The 17,937-nt window shown below is 36.5% G+C and overlaps 2 protein-coding genes across 4 annotated transcripts in view; one reads left to right on the forward strand and one right to left on the reverse strand.

The window, feature by feature from the left end:
* Positions 1–8,153: 8,153 nt before the first annotated feature.
* Positions 8,154–10,276, forward strand: LOC105686987 (histone acetyltransferase Tip60). Its single transcript, XM_012402287.3, has 5 exons — positions 8,154–8,198; positions 8,302–8,359; positions 8,435–8,503; positions 8,790–9,882; positions 9,964–10,276. Exons 1-5 carry the CDS (start codon positions 8,154–8,156, stop codon positions 10,070–10,072), a joined length of 1,374 nt encoding a protein of 457 aa, XP_012257710.1. The 3' UTR covers positions 10,073–10,276.
* A 4,513-nt stretch (positions 10,277–14,789) lies between these two features.
* The window catches only part of LOC105686988, a 49,192-nt gene continuing 46,044 nt past the window's right edge, over positions 14,790–17,937 (reverse strand). For all 3 annotated transcript variants that reach the window (XM_048652803.1, XM_048652769.1, XM_048652724.1), the window contains 4 exons: positions 17,415–17,575; positions 17,131–17,240; positions 16,529–17,050; positions 14,790–16,409 (listed from right to left, as the gene is read on the reverse strand). In XM_048652803.1, the coding sequence (XP_048508760.1) occupies positions 16,257–16,409; positions 16,529–17,050; positions 17,131–17,240; positions 17,415–17,575 (946 nt within the window). In that variant the 3' untranslated portion in view covers positions 14,790–16,256. The remainder of the gene's footprint in view (positions 16,410–16,528; positions 17,051–17,130; positions 17,241–17,414; positions 17,576–17,937) is intronic.

Below are 17,937 nucleotides of genomic sequence, written 5' to 3' on the forward strand. Positions count from 1 at the left end.
TTTTTTTTAAATAATTTCAAACTCCCTACGCGAATATTAATTATTCACGTCAAAGACGACTACTTCAACGGGTCTAAATTAGGTATACCCAATTGAAATCCGCAGAGTGTCAGTTTTTTTTAGGAACGTCAGCGCTAGATTTCTTTTTTAATGTTTTATCATTATTTTGGATTTCTCATATATGAACGAGGAGGTACACGCATGCGGATGAAGGAAAAATGAACTTCGTATTGAATAAAAAGCGAACTCGACACGTGGCATCAGACGATATCCGTACGTAAATATAAGTACATACGTAAAATAGGTATGAAAAGCTACGGAGCGTGCAGGGCAGAAATTTTGCAAAAATTGTTGTCGAAGGGAAAAAAGAAGCGAGAAAAAGCGAGGATAAAGAAAAAAAAGAAAAAAAAAAAAACTGTCGAGGCGTAAAAGAAAAACTCACGGCTAGCCTTATTTCAATGGAAAACTGAAATTGAAAGGCACACGAACCTACGGCAAAGGTAGCTATGTGTAATTCGCTCTTTAAAGACCACTTGGACGATAATTAACTACCCCGGTGGCAGCCAACCGCCAATCCACAGCAAGCCTGCACCCAGCCACGACGTTTTTTTTTTTTTGCTTTCATTTGTTTTATTTAATTTTTGTTATTTTTTGTTTTCTCTCCTTTTATTGCCGAGGTCGGATATATCGCGCGTGGTTGGTTGTGCTGTCGGTTTTTCCGTCGGCTCGTACAGGTATATACGTACGTACGTGTGTACGTACAACCCCATACCTACGTACATACTGAAACCTGAAAAGGTCCTTTTGCGCTTATTTTTCGTAACCAAGCCATGGAAAGACACGTGGGTGGTTTTAATTAGCACCGAGGGTGACTCCCAACCCGTCAGAACGAAGGGATGAAAAATCTCAACTTTTAAATATTATACCCTTTTACCCACCAGACCGAACCTCGATAACCGCTTGATCAATTACCCCGGCAGAGCTGCCGAGGTACTCGTGACTCGCGCGTATTTCATGTTTATAATTTCGACGCTATAATGAAAATAAGTGTACGAAGATAAATAAAAAAAAAAAAAATAACAAAATAAATGTAATACATAGAACCGCGATAGAAGTTTAAATCAAAATTAATTAACAAAAAGTACACGCGTACGCGTGACAAGTAAACGCGATAAAAACAACCGATGCAGAAAAGACGCGACGCGTTGTACCGCAAGAAAAAGGGAAACTCGTATTGAAAGAAGATACACCCGAAATGAATATGGGTGTGCGTCTAGGTTTTGGCGAATCGAAAGCAAGGATGAGCGATTGATATTTATGTAGCTGCTTATACGACTGTCAGGATGGGACGCGGGGGTGGGTGGAGAGCAGCTGAATTACCTGCTCCTCACAGACTACACAAGTGCTCGTCTGTTTTAGCGTGTTTACACATCGGTGGGCGCACAACGAGATAATTTTTATATTAGCTCGAAAAGCACTCGCGATATCTCCTTCGCGTACAGAGCGACATCGGTATACAAGCATCTCCCTCGGTTGCGAGTATAATAATATAAAAGAAGGGATCGCAGCAACATTTACTCCGCTAATACGCCGGAGCCGAAGGGATCCGCCCGCCGCCTACGTTCTATGACAGGTTCATAATCACCAGAGCACTTTTCAACTCTATATGTATATATATCATGTACATGTGTAATATGATATCGTGTCATATCGTGAACCGACTGCAGCAAATCTTTGAATTTTTCTGTTACAGCATCAGCTCTCCCGGTTCCGGAATCACCAATTTCTGCGGTGCAAGATCGCTCGTCGTATGGAGAAGGAAATAAATTATTTTCCCTACGATTCCGGTGCGATCGAGCGTACCCGCACGAGCAGGTTTAAAAATCCGGTCAACGAAACGGACGCATACGTATGAGCGTATGTACGAGAAAAAAACGAGGATCAAAAGAAGTAGAAATTTCAGGTACACGTGTATAGGTATCTTGGAAGCGCGCATCGACCCACCCGAACTTGATCTCTCGGAAATTAAAATTATAATGAAGCGCTCGTGCGGGGGTCAGACATCTCGACCCTTGAAGTGGGCTGAGATTTGGGCGCGGGTGCCAATAAGACCTTTTCAAACGGGAAATAAACTGGTTCGAATTCTAGCACGCGACCCAACGTCTACATACACGCATACATATCACGTTGTATGCTCCCGCAGGTACGAAAGACGTACGTTTTAATGGATGCAAAGTAAAGGCCAAAGACCGTATAATATTGCCGATACACAAACCAGTTTCATAATTCTCCAAGTATGATACATATGTATTGATACTATACCTACGTAGGATATATAACGTTAATAGGCAAATATTTAAAATCGAAAGAAAAAATAATGGAATAAAATAGAAAATAGAAAGAGAGTAGGAAGCGAAGGAAAGTAAAAGGGATAAAAGTGTACAGCGCGGGAGACCGCGAAGGGATATACCTGTACAAACATATATATATATATATATAAGGCGACTGTGAGAATTGAAGAGCATTTTCTGTTCTGACTTGAATAATAATAACCGGGGCGCGGAGCCGAGTGAGCGAGTAATCGTTAGAAGCTCGGATCTTTGACGAAGTTGGTTTGTTGGCGTGTAAGGGAGTATAACAACGTCATTAACAATACCTAACTTTTGGCAATTCATCTTTCCCGCTAATTATTTCACTATATTCCCAACCACCGTCCCCGATCCCCCCCTATCCTGTGCTCTCCCTTGCCCGCGCTCCGCTCCGTGCCCGAGTCTCGGGGGAGTAAATTGATTACAATTAAAGGGTTGAGCGCGAGGGTGAGAGAACACGGTGACCACGTCTCGTCGCTCATTGGTCTAGCCAAGTTTGTGGCAAGATGGCTGCTAACCACCGGCGCCCTTCTGCTGCTACACTATACATATATATATGTACGCTGATGTCTTCTCAACACGCGCCAAATAGTAGCCTCTACAGGTACGTAGGTGTATATATGTACCCCATGTATATACATAATACACACCTACGTCAACTGTGTACACACTACCTTTCTCCACCTACATACCTACGATAGGAGATGCACGCATTTCAAAGGAACATATAATACCGCCCTATTCGCGACGACGCCTGCACGGGGTAACTTAGTTTCAAGTAACGACAATATTGCTTCCCACCTGCACATATTTATCGTAAATTCATTAATCATATGATTATAACGTGAGAGTGGTTCGATCCCTTGACTACGTGTACCCGCGGAGAATGGATCAATCGATGCTAATGATCGATATAACGATGGAAAATTAATCAAAATTTTCACGATTGTAATACCGTTTTTGCACGTGTACGAGTAGCTTGGCTAGATAAGAAGTACATTTTTTACCACGTGCTATACATGTATGTAAGAGCCTGCGTTTTTCCTTTTTCCGTAAAAAAATAATGGAATAACACGTGCAAAGTAAAAGTGCAGCCAATAATTTTCTTTTCAGCGATAAAGCACGCTTGAAAACAGGGCGAAAAAGATAGAGATGGAGGGTGGAACGGAGAGAAAAAAGAGTGAGGGAGATAGAGAGAGAGGGTATCTTTAGTAAGTAAACAGAACGTCTTATGAATTTTAAGCGGCGCCTGTAGAGAAAACGTTCTTCCTTTGAACAACCTTTTATACGTACCGAGCAATATGCGGCAAAGAGGGCAACGTAATTTAGAAAAATAGATGCATAAATATTACGTGTATATGCGAAATGCTGTTCAAAGTGTTTTTATGCTCACACGTACAGCGTTTTTCGTTTATTATTATTCTAATTTGAATCCGGATAAATATCGTCGGTCATTTTACAACGATGGTTGTATAAATAATCTGGTTTGTATTGGCGAGAATATAATAAATTTTCAAATCCGACAAAGAAAAATCTGAATCGTCATTACATTACGGAAAACGAGAGCAAAAAATTTTAGAAAAAGGATAGATGTTCGAATCACGGTTTCAATTCACGTGGTGTCCTTTGAAATATACATATATATTTGCCATATGAATATGAATGTGAAAGTGAAGAAAAAAGATTGCGAGTATTTCTTGCCTCTCTTCGATACGCGGTTAGAAGTTGTTCGGACCAATAAAGCATAATCTTCGGAGATACGTGTTGCATATATGTAGATGGTTATGTAGACTAAATCGGTATCTATAATGAATTTCGACGAAGGCAATCCCGAAGGACATTAGCTCGTAACACTTTTGTTTTCATATTGATTTCCGGGCTACGCTATCTAAGCATTCTAAGCAACTCAGGATTCTGCGCGATGTGCGACACACGTGTGTCTAATGATTTTAGTATACACCGGGATACCTATACGTAGTAGATATATATGTACTTACGTGAAAGTAAATAGGTATATGGGTGCGCGTACATACCTATGTAGCACCCAGTCAACCTATAAAGCGTAGGTTAGGAGGAGCGGGGATGAGGATAAAGATGGGGACGAGGGAATCGGGATCGGGATAGGTATAGGGATAGGGATGGGCATGGGTATGTGGGTGCAGAGGGTGGTCTTGTGGGATTCTTAATGGCAGCATGCCTCCGAGGTAACACTAAGGCTATTAAATACACGCCCTCCTCATTTCCCTTTGCTCCGGTAAAATTAGCCGAATAATTAATTCAAAAATCAGTATTAATTTTGTAAAAATCTTTAAGGATTGCGAACCGCGATCGTATCTTTTGGGCATTTAAAAAACGCGAAATTGTACGATATGTATATATTTTATGGAAAATTCAGTCCTTTATCTTGTCTGTGTGTATTATCAAGGCCGAACAACGAATCCAACAATTATTATTTACCACTTAGCAGTTTTTTTGTAATATCAGATCGCGAAAACTTTTGAAACACTTTTTCCAAGCTGATATAGAAAATATTCCAATTCTGTCATTACGGGCGTATATATATGTATGTATAATAGGGTGGTTTCTTTTTTGACTCGTTTTTGTTTTACTTCCCACCTGAAATTTAGTTCATTAGGTCGAAAAAGAAATTACCGGACAATTTCAGCCCTTAATATTAATTCCAAATACTTTCAAAACACCTACACCTAAATTAGGAGTTTGTTCTTTCAAAATTCTATAACTCTGTGGCATTTTATGATATCATATTGGTTTTGGTCGATATTAACGCAGAATTGAACCTAACTAAAACCAACATTATATCGCAGAATGCCGCGGAGTTATAGAATTTTTAAAAAACAAACTTCTAATTTACCTGTAAAACTAATATTAAGGGCTGAAACTTCCGGAGAGTTTCTTTTTCGACATATTAAACAAAATTCGAGGTAGGGACTGAAAAAAGATATTCGACAAAAAAATCAACCTGATGTACAATCTATTCTCTAAGGTTCACCCTGCAGTCCGCGTTAAATCCCTGAGCTATAAAATTCTGATAGGTACCTACTTTGGAAGCGAAACCCATTGCGTTTGCTCTAAGAATAATAAGAACATCGTTCGTTCAAGGTAGGGGGTAGGCCGCGCAAACCAACCCCTAAGCTGTAAATGCATTGACAGTGGTAGATAAGAGAAAATTCCAAGGGAGAATCCGAAAGACACAGTAACGCCGATAGAGTAAGGGCGTATGTAGATATATCTGTGTATGGATGTTCTGTAAAAGGAAGAGGGTAGATCGTGGCCGGGTAAAGTAAGAAAAATGTAGGTAAGCCCAGATCAACCCTGCTGATCCCCTTACGCCGTGGCGTTTGACACAGCCGCTAAAATTTTTATTTCGTTCGATTTGGGCTTTTGGGGGTTTCCTAGCTTCCCATTGGTTTACCGTAGCCACGCCCTGTACATAAGGGTGGCTTGTACGCGTGAGCACTATCAACCCTTATGTGCTGGATGTGGGTACACTTATGTACGTGGAGACTTCATATAACAATATATGGCCAGGGTCGTACCATAGTAGGTACAACCGGTGGGGAATTCGAAGCGAACATTTACAATCATTTCAATTTTCGATTACGCATTTTCAGAAATCATCCAATCTCGTTTATCGATTAAAAATTTTTTTCTTTATCAAAAAGTAACCTGAGATCACTTTACGTACAATCACCTTTCAATACCTACCCCGATCTAATGAAATTTGATTAATTCCAGGTGACTCGAAACACAGAACTAAATTCAATAAGAATTATGATTAACAAGAGCCTTTTGTACCGAATCACGAGTATTCGATTATCTTATCAATAATTATGTATGACGCCGATCTCACAATTATACTTGTATTATTTCATATAACATGTAAATAAATAAAATTTATTTTCAACCAGCACTTATGGAATTTCCTTATATTTATCCTCCTGTTATCCTGTACATATTTATTTTTCAACTTTTCAAAAGTTAATCTCTCGTTCTTTAATTAATATAAATTTTTTCGACTCTATATATCCGAATTTGAAATGATTCGTATCCATTTCGATTAGTGCAACGATTATTGCAGCTGCATGTAACCAACGTTTTGTCTACGCATGCTGCGTAATCCTATAGCCGACAGGTAGGTAGAGTATAAGTATAAATTTACTTTATTTAACTATACGCAGGTGAGTGATATTATGCCCACATATAGGTATATTATACGTACGATGTGTTACCTCGCATCTTACTTATGGTATGGTCAAATACTATTTCGCAAAGAATTTTCCTAAATAAATTCTATGAAATAAGACGAGACAGTGAAGTGTAGGATATGGGTATAGAATAGGAATGAAAAATAATAATAAAAAACCACAATGTATAATGCATAGATAAACTTTGGAAAAAGACTAATGTAAGGCGAGACAATATATTAGCTTACTCAGAGTTCTCACACATATAATATCAGTTGCATTGGCTACTCACTTAGTGGGTCATTTCGTTCAGTTTTTGATGGGTTTGACAATGAATGGTGAAGGATTGCTCATATGATCAGGTTCCCCATGGAAATACGTCCCACTCGTACTGCGCCTTTTTCGATATAAGTTGTGTAGTGAAAATATTACAATTGCTGCTGGCTAGACACATCCGTTCACTTTGCCGATTTACAGAGAAATGAGCGATTTCCATTTCTTGCCTTCTGATTCTGTCTTTCGTTTGTCCCTGATTGTATGTTGTTACTAGTTTAGGTTTGCTCACCAGATTAGAAGGTTTATTCGTAAGCTACCATCGTTTCTGTGATCATAATATATCTATGGTCAGATCCTTTTTTTCTCCCTCAGTCTTTGTCTTTCATCTCTCTCTTCGTTTTTTTATTATTGCCACATTCGGGCTACATTAATAGAGCGATTACGTATATCGATATCAGGAATCCCGCAATACAAGCAAGCCAAAATTTAAATAATAAACATTAATTGGTTACCATATGAAACCTAAGATTAATGATTTATTTCTTTGATTGTTTATTCATTTGAATAAACATTTATTTATTTATGCATTCATTTAATCACTTATGTACTCATTTTATCAGTGTTCGTCGAAAATCCTCGATGTTGCGGGTGTTACTGTGATACATGAGCGCGTTTCCGCTTTCAACGACCCATTTTTGTGGCATTGGTGAAAAAAGGCTTCGGTATAAAAATTTCGAATACGAGCAAATAAAAAAAAAAATTCGTAGAGACCGTAATTGATTACAGCATTACTCAATACTATGCCATTACCCTTTCAGCTATAAAATTATGATAAATGCAGCCATAACTATTTTTGAAACTTTTAAGTTCAAACCAATTTAGTTTAAGCACTTTTCAAGCGCACTGCCGCCAATACATTTTCAATTTCAAACAAGGTGTGAATCATGTATTAAAAGCAAATTGTAATGAAACATCAATTTTTTCAGTCTAAAGATAATCTACTGTTGTACTTTTAAGTCTACTGATTATTCTCGACGAACGCTGCGATAATTGGTATCTCACGTACCAGAGTCGGCAATGTTCCAATATTACCATGATTACATAAGTCTAAATCGAATAAACTGTTGAATGTGGAAAATGATAGATTAATGATAGATAATAGCAGGGGCGTTTAAATTTCTACTTGCGGCAAAGTTAGTTCAGCGTGGCCTCAGCCTGTCTAGATGGCGTCGAAATCAGTCCTCGAAAGTGTATGAAAACAATCTTGTGTTTAGTGACAAGTTTTGTCAAAATTTTGATCAAAATGATCGAGGAACACGATGAGCGGGAGACCATATGTGATTCAGTAGTAAGTAACAGACTTAAGCTACTTCGGAGTTGAAAAACATCAACCTGAAATAACGAATGTGGGACATGATTTCCAACTCTTCTTAACTTAACCTCAATTTCAGTCCTCACTTGTGGAGGGTTGTCGTTTGCCGGTTAGAATGCAGGATGGTGATGATTGGCGTGAGTTCATAATTCTGTACTAACAAATTATTAATATTCAAACTCACTCTATAAAACCGTACCTTATCTTTACAGCACTTGCTGAAATCATCAGCGTTAAGGAGATGCGAGGTGTTAAATGTTACTATGTTCACTATGTGGATTGTAAGTATTCATCCTTTATAATAAGACAACTCTTTTTGCAGACGTTGTGTTAAATATTCATTCTTATTAAAACGATCGTCAAAATTGCTGCACAATAAGAAAATTCTGATTCAGAACTATGCATTGAAACAGATGTATTTCAGCATAACCTACAAGGTGTTCATTGCGATTCTGTTGAAGTTCTAATCTCCGAGATACGTTGTAATAGGCATTGTAGCATCGGAAAGTTGATGGACTGATTTATAAATATTGATTTGGCTTAATAAATTCATGTACCATGTTACAGTTAACAAACGATTGGATGAATGGGTTATGGAAAACTGTCTGGATACACGAAAAGTTCAATTTCCAAGACGGGACGGCACTACGCCAGGGACAGGGGCAGCGACGCCAAAGAAACAAGCTCCTAGTAGGCCACCGAGTCCTAACAATGTTATACCAGAGCCAGTGAATGGTTCAGCTGTATTACAGGCAGCATTACAAAAAAATATTGCTAGAAAAAGAAAAGGAACTTTTTTGGAGAGCGAGGATTCACAAGAGGCTCCGCCACAACCTGTACCTGCAGCAACTGGTCCAAGATCTACTGGATCACTGGTAGCTCATCATCACGACGATGTCGTAACTAGGATGAAAAATATAGAACTAATCGAATTAGGAAGACATAGGATAAAGCCATGGTACTTCAGCCCATATCCGCAAGAAATGGTTAGCCTGCAATGTATTTATATCTGTGAATTTTGTCTCAAGTATCGAAAAAGTCGGAAATGCCTTGAACGACACTTAGCAAAATGTAATTTACGGCATCCGCCTGGGAACGAGATATATAGGAAAGGATCTATATCGTTTTTTGAAATTGATGGAAGGAAAAACAAAAACTACGCTCAAAACCTTTGTTTATTAGCCAAATTATTCTTAGACCACAAAACATTGTACTACGACACAGATCCATTTTTGTTTTACGTCATGACGGAATTCGATAGCCGAGGATTTCACATCGTAGGATATTTTTCAAAAGAGAAAGAATCGACTGAAGACTACAACGTTGCTTGTATATTAACGATGCCTCCTTACCAGAGGAAGGGTTATGGCAAACTGTTGATAGAATTTTCTTACGAACTATCAAAATTTGAGGGCAAGACTGGATCACCGGAAAAACCATTATCCGACTTGGGATTGTTATCGTATCGGAGTTATTGGGCTCATACGATACTGGACATATTACTAAACGTTAAACCATTAATAGAAAACGAAAAGCCGCAGATCACGATAAACGAAATATGTGAACTAACGTCTATCAAGAAAGAAGATGTTATATCAACTCTACAGAATCTGAACCTTATTAATTATTACAAAGGGCAATACATCGTTACGCTCAATCGGTGAGAAAAACTTTAACGCTGTTTTCAACACTGTTTTAGAAATTGAATTTTTCAATAATTTTAATGAATATATTTTCACAGGGATATAATACAACAGCATGCTGCAGCGATGGAGAAACGCACGATAAGAATAGATCCGAAATGTCTCCATTGGACGCCGAAGGATTGGAGCGTCCGAGCGAAATGGTAAACAAAGTACATACTACACAATATCGAGACACTCGCGTGATTTAGAATAGATTTCAGGAATCCTGAAAGAGACTACATACGTTTCACAAGCGTGCAAAATTGTACATAACTCTTAGTTAGTGGTATTTCATTTTAACGCGGCTGTGTCTAATTTCACGAATTTCGCAATATACCTACATTACAATATCATTAGATGATATGTCTACCTATACAGATCGCATTTTCGTTTGATTCATTCCATGTGTTCCAAGATATAATAGTTTCGCCAATACTCTTTTTTTATATTACTTTTCCGTGTTTAAGAATATATCGTAGTAATAACATAATAAAAACAATGGTCAAAGCGATTTGACGTCGCTTCGGTGCGCTTGTTAGGATGTTCAAATCTTCTTTAATTGAAGGCGCGATGGCAAAGTTATTATATTAATATACGAAATCGTAGCCAGGTGTATGGATTTGTCGTATGTCAGTGTCTCTGTTTGTCTGTGTGTAGTGCGTCGTCGAAGAGCTTGTGACCTAAGTTGTAGCTCTGGTATACAAATCATATAGTGCTGGAAAAGAAAAAAATCGTTGCGTAATCCAAACCAATAAAAAAAAGTGCTCAAAAACTGTGCATTTTGTTCGCGTTAAGGGAACTTGATGTTTTTCGCAACATTGTTATTGTATTTATTACAGCGCTAGCTGGAATGCGATGTAATCAGGTGAGAAATTGTCTGAGATGAGCGACGGAAATGAATAAAAATTACTATCGCCTTTTTGTAAACTGTTTTCTGCGCTGTTTGATGTACAAAACTATCATTGCCTACGCTTATTTGTCAATGCTAAGACTACGAATTGTAAGTGCTATAGCGAATGTGGAACGCTCTTGCCTCGAGAGTTTTGATTCAAGATGCCCAGCAGCGCTACTCTACAGTTTGATATTATCCTTTTTATGCATATATACCTTTTCAGTAATGGCGAAAATTAGGTTGAGCATAATGACGTTAGAGAATAAAACAGTCATTTTCACTAGATATATTAATTGTAAATATAACTGCCCTTAGTTTACTAGAAATTTTATTATTCTGTAGCAGAGTATTTAATAACTATAGTCTACCACCTACATAGACTATATGAAACTTATTATTAATATGTATATATTTTTTTTTATGTCATATGAATTGCGTTCTGTTGTCGTGTGCTAAATTAGACGAAACAGTTCTGGCCAATTCAACGATGCTTCTAACAAACAATTGTTGGCATGTGTATAAAAAAGATTGACGTTGAAGTTTTTGAACAAAATCACGCCATTAGTGAATTTTATTTACAAATCCAAATGATAATCAATATTTCTTCCTTTTCAATCGGATAATTAGAAAAATTTGTAATTTTTATCTAAATGAATTTGGTCCGATTTTCAATATTTCGAGGATACTAACTGGAGATTACTTATATGGATCGATTGATTCTGACTACCCGCTTGTAGACAGAAAGAGAATATAATGTTGTATGGAGAGTTACAAACATACCAGATTCTCGAAACAGAAGCGAAGTCCTACACGACATCGTTAGCCATGAAACACTGTATCTATATGCAATATTATTCAATCGAATTCGCATATATTCGTGAAATTAGACACAATATTCAATATTTCATATATATATATAAATTTTTAAAACATAAATGAATGCAATTGCTATTTCTGTTAGTCGTCAATCAACTTGTACAGCATAATACACTTTGATAGTGTAAAATTGTAAATAAATGAGATTTTATAAGAATATTTTCCTCTCTTCTTATCCTATCCAATATTAATTTTCTGTTACGAAAAGGGTTCAAGAGAAATAATTCATAATATAAATACATCATATATATACATATATATACCATATACGTATATATATATATTATATTCAACAGTAACATCACAGTAGCTTCATATACAATAAATTTGTGTCATATTATAATTTATTTTAGTTTTTGTTTGTTTCCACGTGCGCGTAATGGTAAGTATTGTCGAATATATTTTAATCGACGAGAGCTGACATGTTCTACAGCTAGATAATTCTCACGTTTCTTATATGAATGAGATACAAAAATGAGATCGATATACATGTTAAAAAACAAAAAATTCGCAGCTGTACAGAGATTGGTTATCGTGACAGGGATCAGAAAATTTTTGATGATCTCTACGATCACGCGCACTTGGTACAAGATGTGTCCTTTATATTTTTCTTTAACTTTTCATTATACGGAGTGTACATTCTGTTATATCTTTATCGGATTATATTCTTTATAGTATACATGTACAGATGAACAGTAGACGGCAATGGCTGGACACAGCGGTGTTTGGCAATTTTTAATTTATGATAGGTATTGTATATATTTTGTTTTATCATTCAAATTTTTACCTCTCTGTTTTCTCATTAGATAACTATGTATAAACTTATTCCGTACAACAGCAGAAGAGAATTCAGTTTCATAGGGATAGTCACATCTAAGAAAAAGATGTTACGTGTTACATACGGAGTACGCGAAATCAGAAAAAAAATATGATCAAAACGACAAAGAAGTATTGACAGTCGATCATCGATGCAAAAGAACGATACGAATTATTGGCAATCATGAAGATCAGGTGTACGTGTTTGTACATGAGCCATCCACTAATTAATAACGAGAGGTATAACGTATAGGTAATTCACTGACAATGAGTACATCATGCAGATGAAACGTCGCTAGTGGACGGACATATTTCATTCGATCCAACGTAATATATTCAGCCGGATCTGATAGTTTGCTTCGTACTTTAAGTCTAAGCCTGTAAAAGTTTTCATAACAAGCAACATTCGAGTCTCAGATACTTCCAGATATTATTTATGAATAGATTTTCATCTCGTGTTGTGTTATAATTGTGTTGTCGAAGAGAAGCGATAAAATAATAACTGGATTTGTGAATACGTATGTAATAATTGCCACCTAATTAGTCACATAGTAAGATGAAATGATATTTACTCTAGGTGAAAATTGAAAATCCATGGACAAATTCCAGAATTATCTGAACAATAGTTTTTGAATGATGAATGAATACCAACTAATTACACAGTCCGAATACTCGATTGAGGCGTTTTACAATACGTTATATACATATAAGGTATTATACATGTGGAGTATATATAAGTGGAAAATTCTAACGGGAATTATACATGATCAGTATATAATTCTTTTATCCAGCCTTCTGCCTGAACAATAAGACACTTATTAACAGTTTGGGCGATTCTTTGAGAAGAATCAACAATATTAATTTTCACAATATGTTATACCATAATATTATTATTACTATTACTTACTTGACTATTAATATTGATATTGTTATTTATTATATTATTGGTTATTTCTAACAACAGAATATACATTATGCAGTGGGGAATTGGGGCTCGAAAAATGCTCGACTTTGAAAATAGATCTTCGATCTTCAACTATTGTATATTCATATAGCGGTTGTTTCGATTATAATCCTGAAATGGAACTTATCAGTATTCCCGATTCGCAGAGAACGATCGCACAGCTGGATGACTGTTGTATTTCATCGAATGAATAAGAGAAAAAAACTGATCAATTGATTCGAACCGCCTATATAATACGTATTAATATTGCTGGGGTGGATCATTGCATTTTATTACACCGATAGAAACAAAATTAAAAGAACTTAGATGTTCTCACAGATTCCTAATAAAGCTTCCTCTTCTGTATACGACAATGTTATCCATCCCCTTAAAATTTTGGAGAAAATTCTAGAAAGATTAAAACATGGATCGTTCAAGCAAAGATTATCTAGATCGTTCTCTGAAACGTAACGCTTTAGATATTTATGTATGTGAATACATATGACCGGCGAATAAAAAGCTGTTTTGAATTGTTCGTGCAGAACCAAAACGCGAAAAATCAGAAAAATCAATGTTTCACGTATTATTATTATTATTATTAAAAAACACCTGAGAATTATTCGTGCCTCAGGCGGCTCTCGTGGCAATTTTATTCTGTCCACCGTTACAAGTTTCGGACCAGTGCATATGCATATGAACATTGGGACCCAACTTTCGTGCCCTTAGTGTTAGAACCGTTTTTCATTACGTTCTCTAGCATAGAAATTATTTTCCAGCCCGTCCCCACGGATTTTAGAATCTCTATCTTAGAGTATTGAAGATACAAAATCTACGATAGAAAACAGAACAGACCTCAAATGTTTTTACCCCACATTGAACATCAACGCTTTCAGCAATTAATATTATAATTATTATAATTAAATTAATTATACTAATTATAATATTCATTATGCAATATATATTATATGATATATTATATAATATTATAATATAATATATATATATATGTTAACATAATAATATACTATAGTATTATACATTAATATTATAGTATAATATATTACAGGGGAACGTGGAGCAATATAGGGTAGCGGGGCAGAATGGTGTACCCCAAAAATTTCGTCAAAATTTGTTTTAAGTGATCGAGAAGGACCTCAAACATCATTTTAGATTGAAAATGTTTTCTATTTTTTTCTTATAGATTTTGTTAGGTACCCCATATTGTCCCGCGTTCCCCTATATAATAAGTATTTATGACAATTATACATAATGATAATAATAATTATTATTATTAACATTATCGGTAATGTTATTATTGATATTATAGTTAATTTTATCGTTATTGTTGTTGTTATTAACATTATCGTTATAATAATTATTATTACTTTATTATCATTATTATTGTTATTGTTACTGTTGTTATTATTATTATCGTTATTTTTATTGGTATTATTATTAGTATTATTATTATTTTATATTTATCAGTAGTTTTATGATACAGATTGTCATGTCCAGCATTCACATGCCGCAGATTGTTAAATTTTGCTTTCCAAAATAATCTGTCAACGATCGTTATACAGGGGAGAACGGATGAATCGTGAATTTTTACGTGACATACCAAATGATCTGGAAGATTGGATGTATACAGTAATAATTAAGCCTCGAATGACTTAAGAGAATTCTCGAGGGACATGGACAATTTTCCCAATAAAAGATAGTCAAATGAGTGAAAAAAAGAAATGAATAAGTGTGACAGTGCAGCGCTCAATTACAGAGTATTTGAGTTGCCAGGTGCAAACCGGTAGATTATGTACGTTCATTAAGGTGACATTTTTTCGAACCTCAGAAAAATTTCCCTTTCGAAGACTAAAATCCATTTGAAATTTTGAAAAATTTCCAAAAAAAGGAAAAGTCCCCAACTGCTCGACTAACAGTAACATGCGACCAACCGTCTCGTATTTGAGTCGAAAAATCCGGGATGAAAGTTTTTCTGAGTCTCAATAAATCGCGATTCTAATGTATTTACATACATAATATTGATTTTCACACCTAACTAATACAAGTTTACTATATGTGCAACATTTCGCGCGGTGCGTAACTGATCTGATGTCAACGAACTTTTATTACACCGCTTTACTTCGCGTAATATAATATGTATGTTGTTTTTTGTTACCTAAGCTATGAAAATTGTGCATTTTCTTGTGCTTCGGGTTTCAAAATCTTATAAACTAGAATACGGTATATGTTTCTTTTTCAATTTTTTCATTCTGTTTTCTCTATTTTCCTCTTTCTGCATATTATGTTAGTTACGATGCAATTTTTATATGGTGGTATCAATTTTGGTATCTTAATAGAGTCGATTATACAATCATTACTAGGAATAACAAAGGCGCAGTAAGAATGAATCAGACTTAGTATTGCGTAAAGTTATAGACTCATTGTTATTGGGGCATGAAGTCACCGAAAGGTCCGACACTTGAAAGTCATATCCGACTTAGATTGTTAGACATGTACGTCAAGAAAATGTTGCGAATATGCCCTGAGCAAAGTATTTCACAAATTTTACTGATTCAAAGAAACTCTCTCTGATTTCTCTCTCTTTTTTTCTCTGAGATTGTTTCCTCTGTGGGATAAAAGACATAGTGAACATACATGCGAATTTAGTTCAGCGAATTCGTATAAAACGTTATTCAAGATTTTCATTGCCCTAAAAGTTTTTAGGCTTTAGCTTACGTTTTCGAAAGTTGAGATGCTCTTATAGGCCATTGCATAACTCACGCAAGGGTTTCCTTAACATCATTGGTTTATTATGAGTGCTTCGCTTATAATCCGCAATCAAAACTTTCCTGATTTTGAACTCTCTTCTGGTAAGCTTCTAAGTAGCTATCAACATTTCGGTAGATACCAGAGTTCGCCTGGAACATCAGTGTCTCTAAAATCCTTTCGTTTTTTATAGCTTTTGACGGAAGAACGATCTGAAAAAAAGACGATTTATGATATCGTTAGTATTATTATTATCATTATTCAGTTATTTATTTCTCGTTTCCTGGTCTAATCGAGTGCAAAAATATAAAAATATTGTTCGAATACACACCCTGATAAGTTCTTGCGGCGTTATCCTGTACAACTTCAAATCTCTGCTCAGTCTTTCCATGATGCATTTGAATTCCAACTTGGCATCGAGCTTAGAGGACTTCGTCTTTATCCTATGCTTTGCCCACCCCAACATGGCTTCGAATTTTTTAATTTCAACCACCTCCAAACCACGACACATAATCATTTGGACCATCGACTCACTGAGCGTGAGAAAATCAGGATTTTGAAAAAGCTGGTAAGCTCGTGTTTCAACAAAAGCTAAAATCATATTGACCAGTTCCGAGGCAGAGGTGTACCTCCAGTAGTAATTCTCAAGGGCACAGAGCATTACGCAGACGATATCGATGCGCAAAAACTGTTTGGCATGATGGAAACACGCTTGTAGAAGTTCAGGGAGGTCGTAATGTTCCGCCGCGCATATCAGACCGGGTATGTTGCTGCAAGTCAACGGACACGATCCAGTGTGCAGGTAGTCCAGAAGCGTTCTAAACGTTTCCGGGTCGAATTCGATGATGTCAAACTGCAAAAAGGAATAAATCATTTTTATCAAAGACGAACCTAATTCGTTAATTCATCCTCAAGTGTGAATTTCTAATTTACTTCGGTTTGTGCAAGCTTAGCTCTGTCGACTTTCTGAGCGTCTGCGCAAACGCTCAGTCTAGGAACGGCCAGGGATTGTGCTCCTCTATCCTTGTCTTTGCCCTCTTTATCTGCAATGAGGAATTTGAATAATATGACGAATTGAAGTCAGCCCTGCTGCCGTAAGCCTGATAAACCAGTTCGGTCTCGAAACTCGTCTATGATTCTCCGTGAGACGACCATTCATTCCACAAGTGTAGCAGGCTTACGACAGAGGACTGATCGCTGTAAAAGAAATTACTAACTACTACAATCCTGGGAGCTTGACCATCTCTTCCGGTCTTCTGTCTGCAGGGTATTATTTCCGCTACCGTGCTTCCGAATGCTTCGACCCCAGCCCGCAGTTATAGTGCCGAGTCTTGAGAAAGCTCGCTTCACCATTGGAGATGATGGAACACTTTTGGGCCTAAACATATGAGAACGAGTATCTCACAGAAACCGCAAGGCGGCACTTCAGGGTACGGAGGATGATCAGAAGGGACGTAAAAGTGGAATGGGACTTTCGGGGATACATTGGAGGACCTCAGCTTTCACGATTGATGGATATTTGATAGTTTATTAAAAATTTACCAAAAAATCTTTCGATTTTTTTGTCATTATTCTTTTTTGTCTCATCTCGTTTGCATATCACGTCTCGTGTATCAGGACTGAGGCGGGAGACGATACACGCGACGTTGACGATGATCCGGGAAAATGATGTTCCGGGTCGTCAGATCAATTTAAAACGGCAAAAGTTTGTTTCGCATAGTAATTATTTTTATGCGATAT

This window comes from Athalia rosae, chromosome 1 (genome assembly GCF_917208135.1).
Source record: "Athalia rosae chromosome 1, iyAthRosa1.1, whole genome shotgun sequence".
In the NCBI taxonomy this organism is placed as follows: domain Eukaryota; kingdom Metazoa; phylum Arthropoda; class Insecta; order Hymenoptera; family Athaliidae; genus Athalia; species Athalia rosae.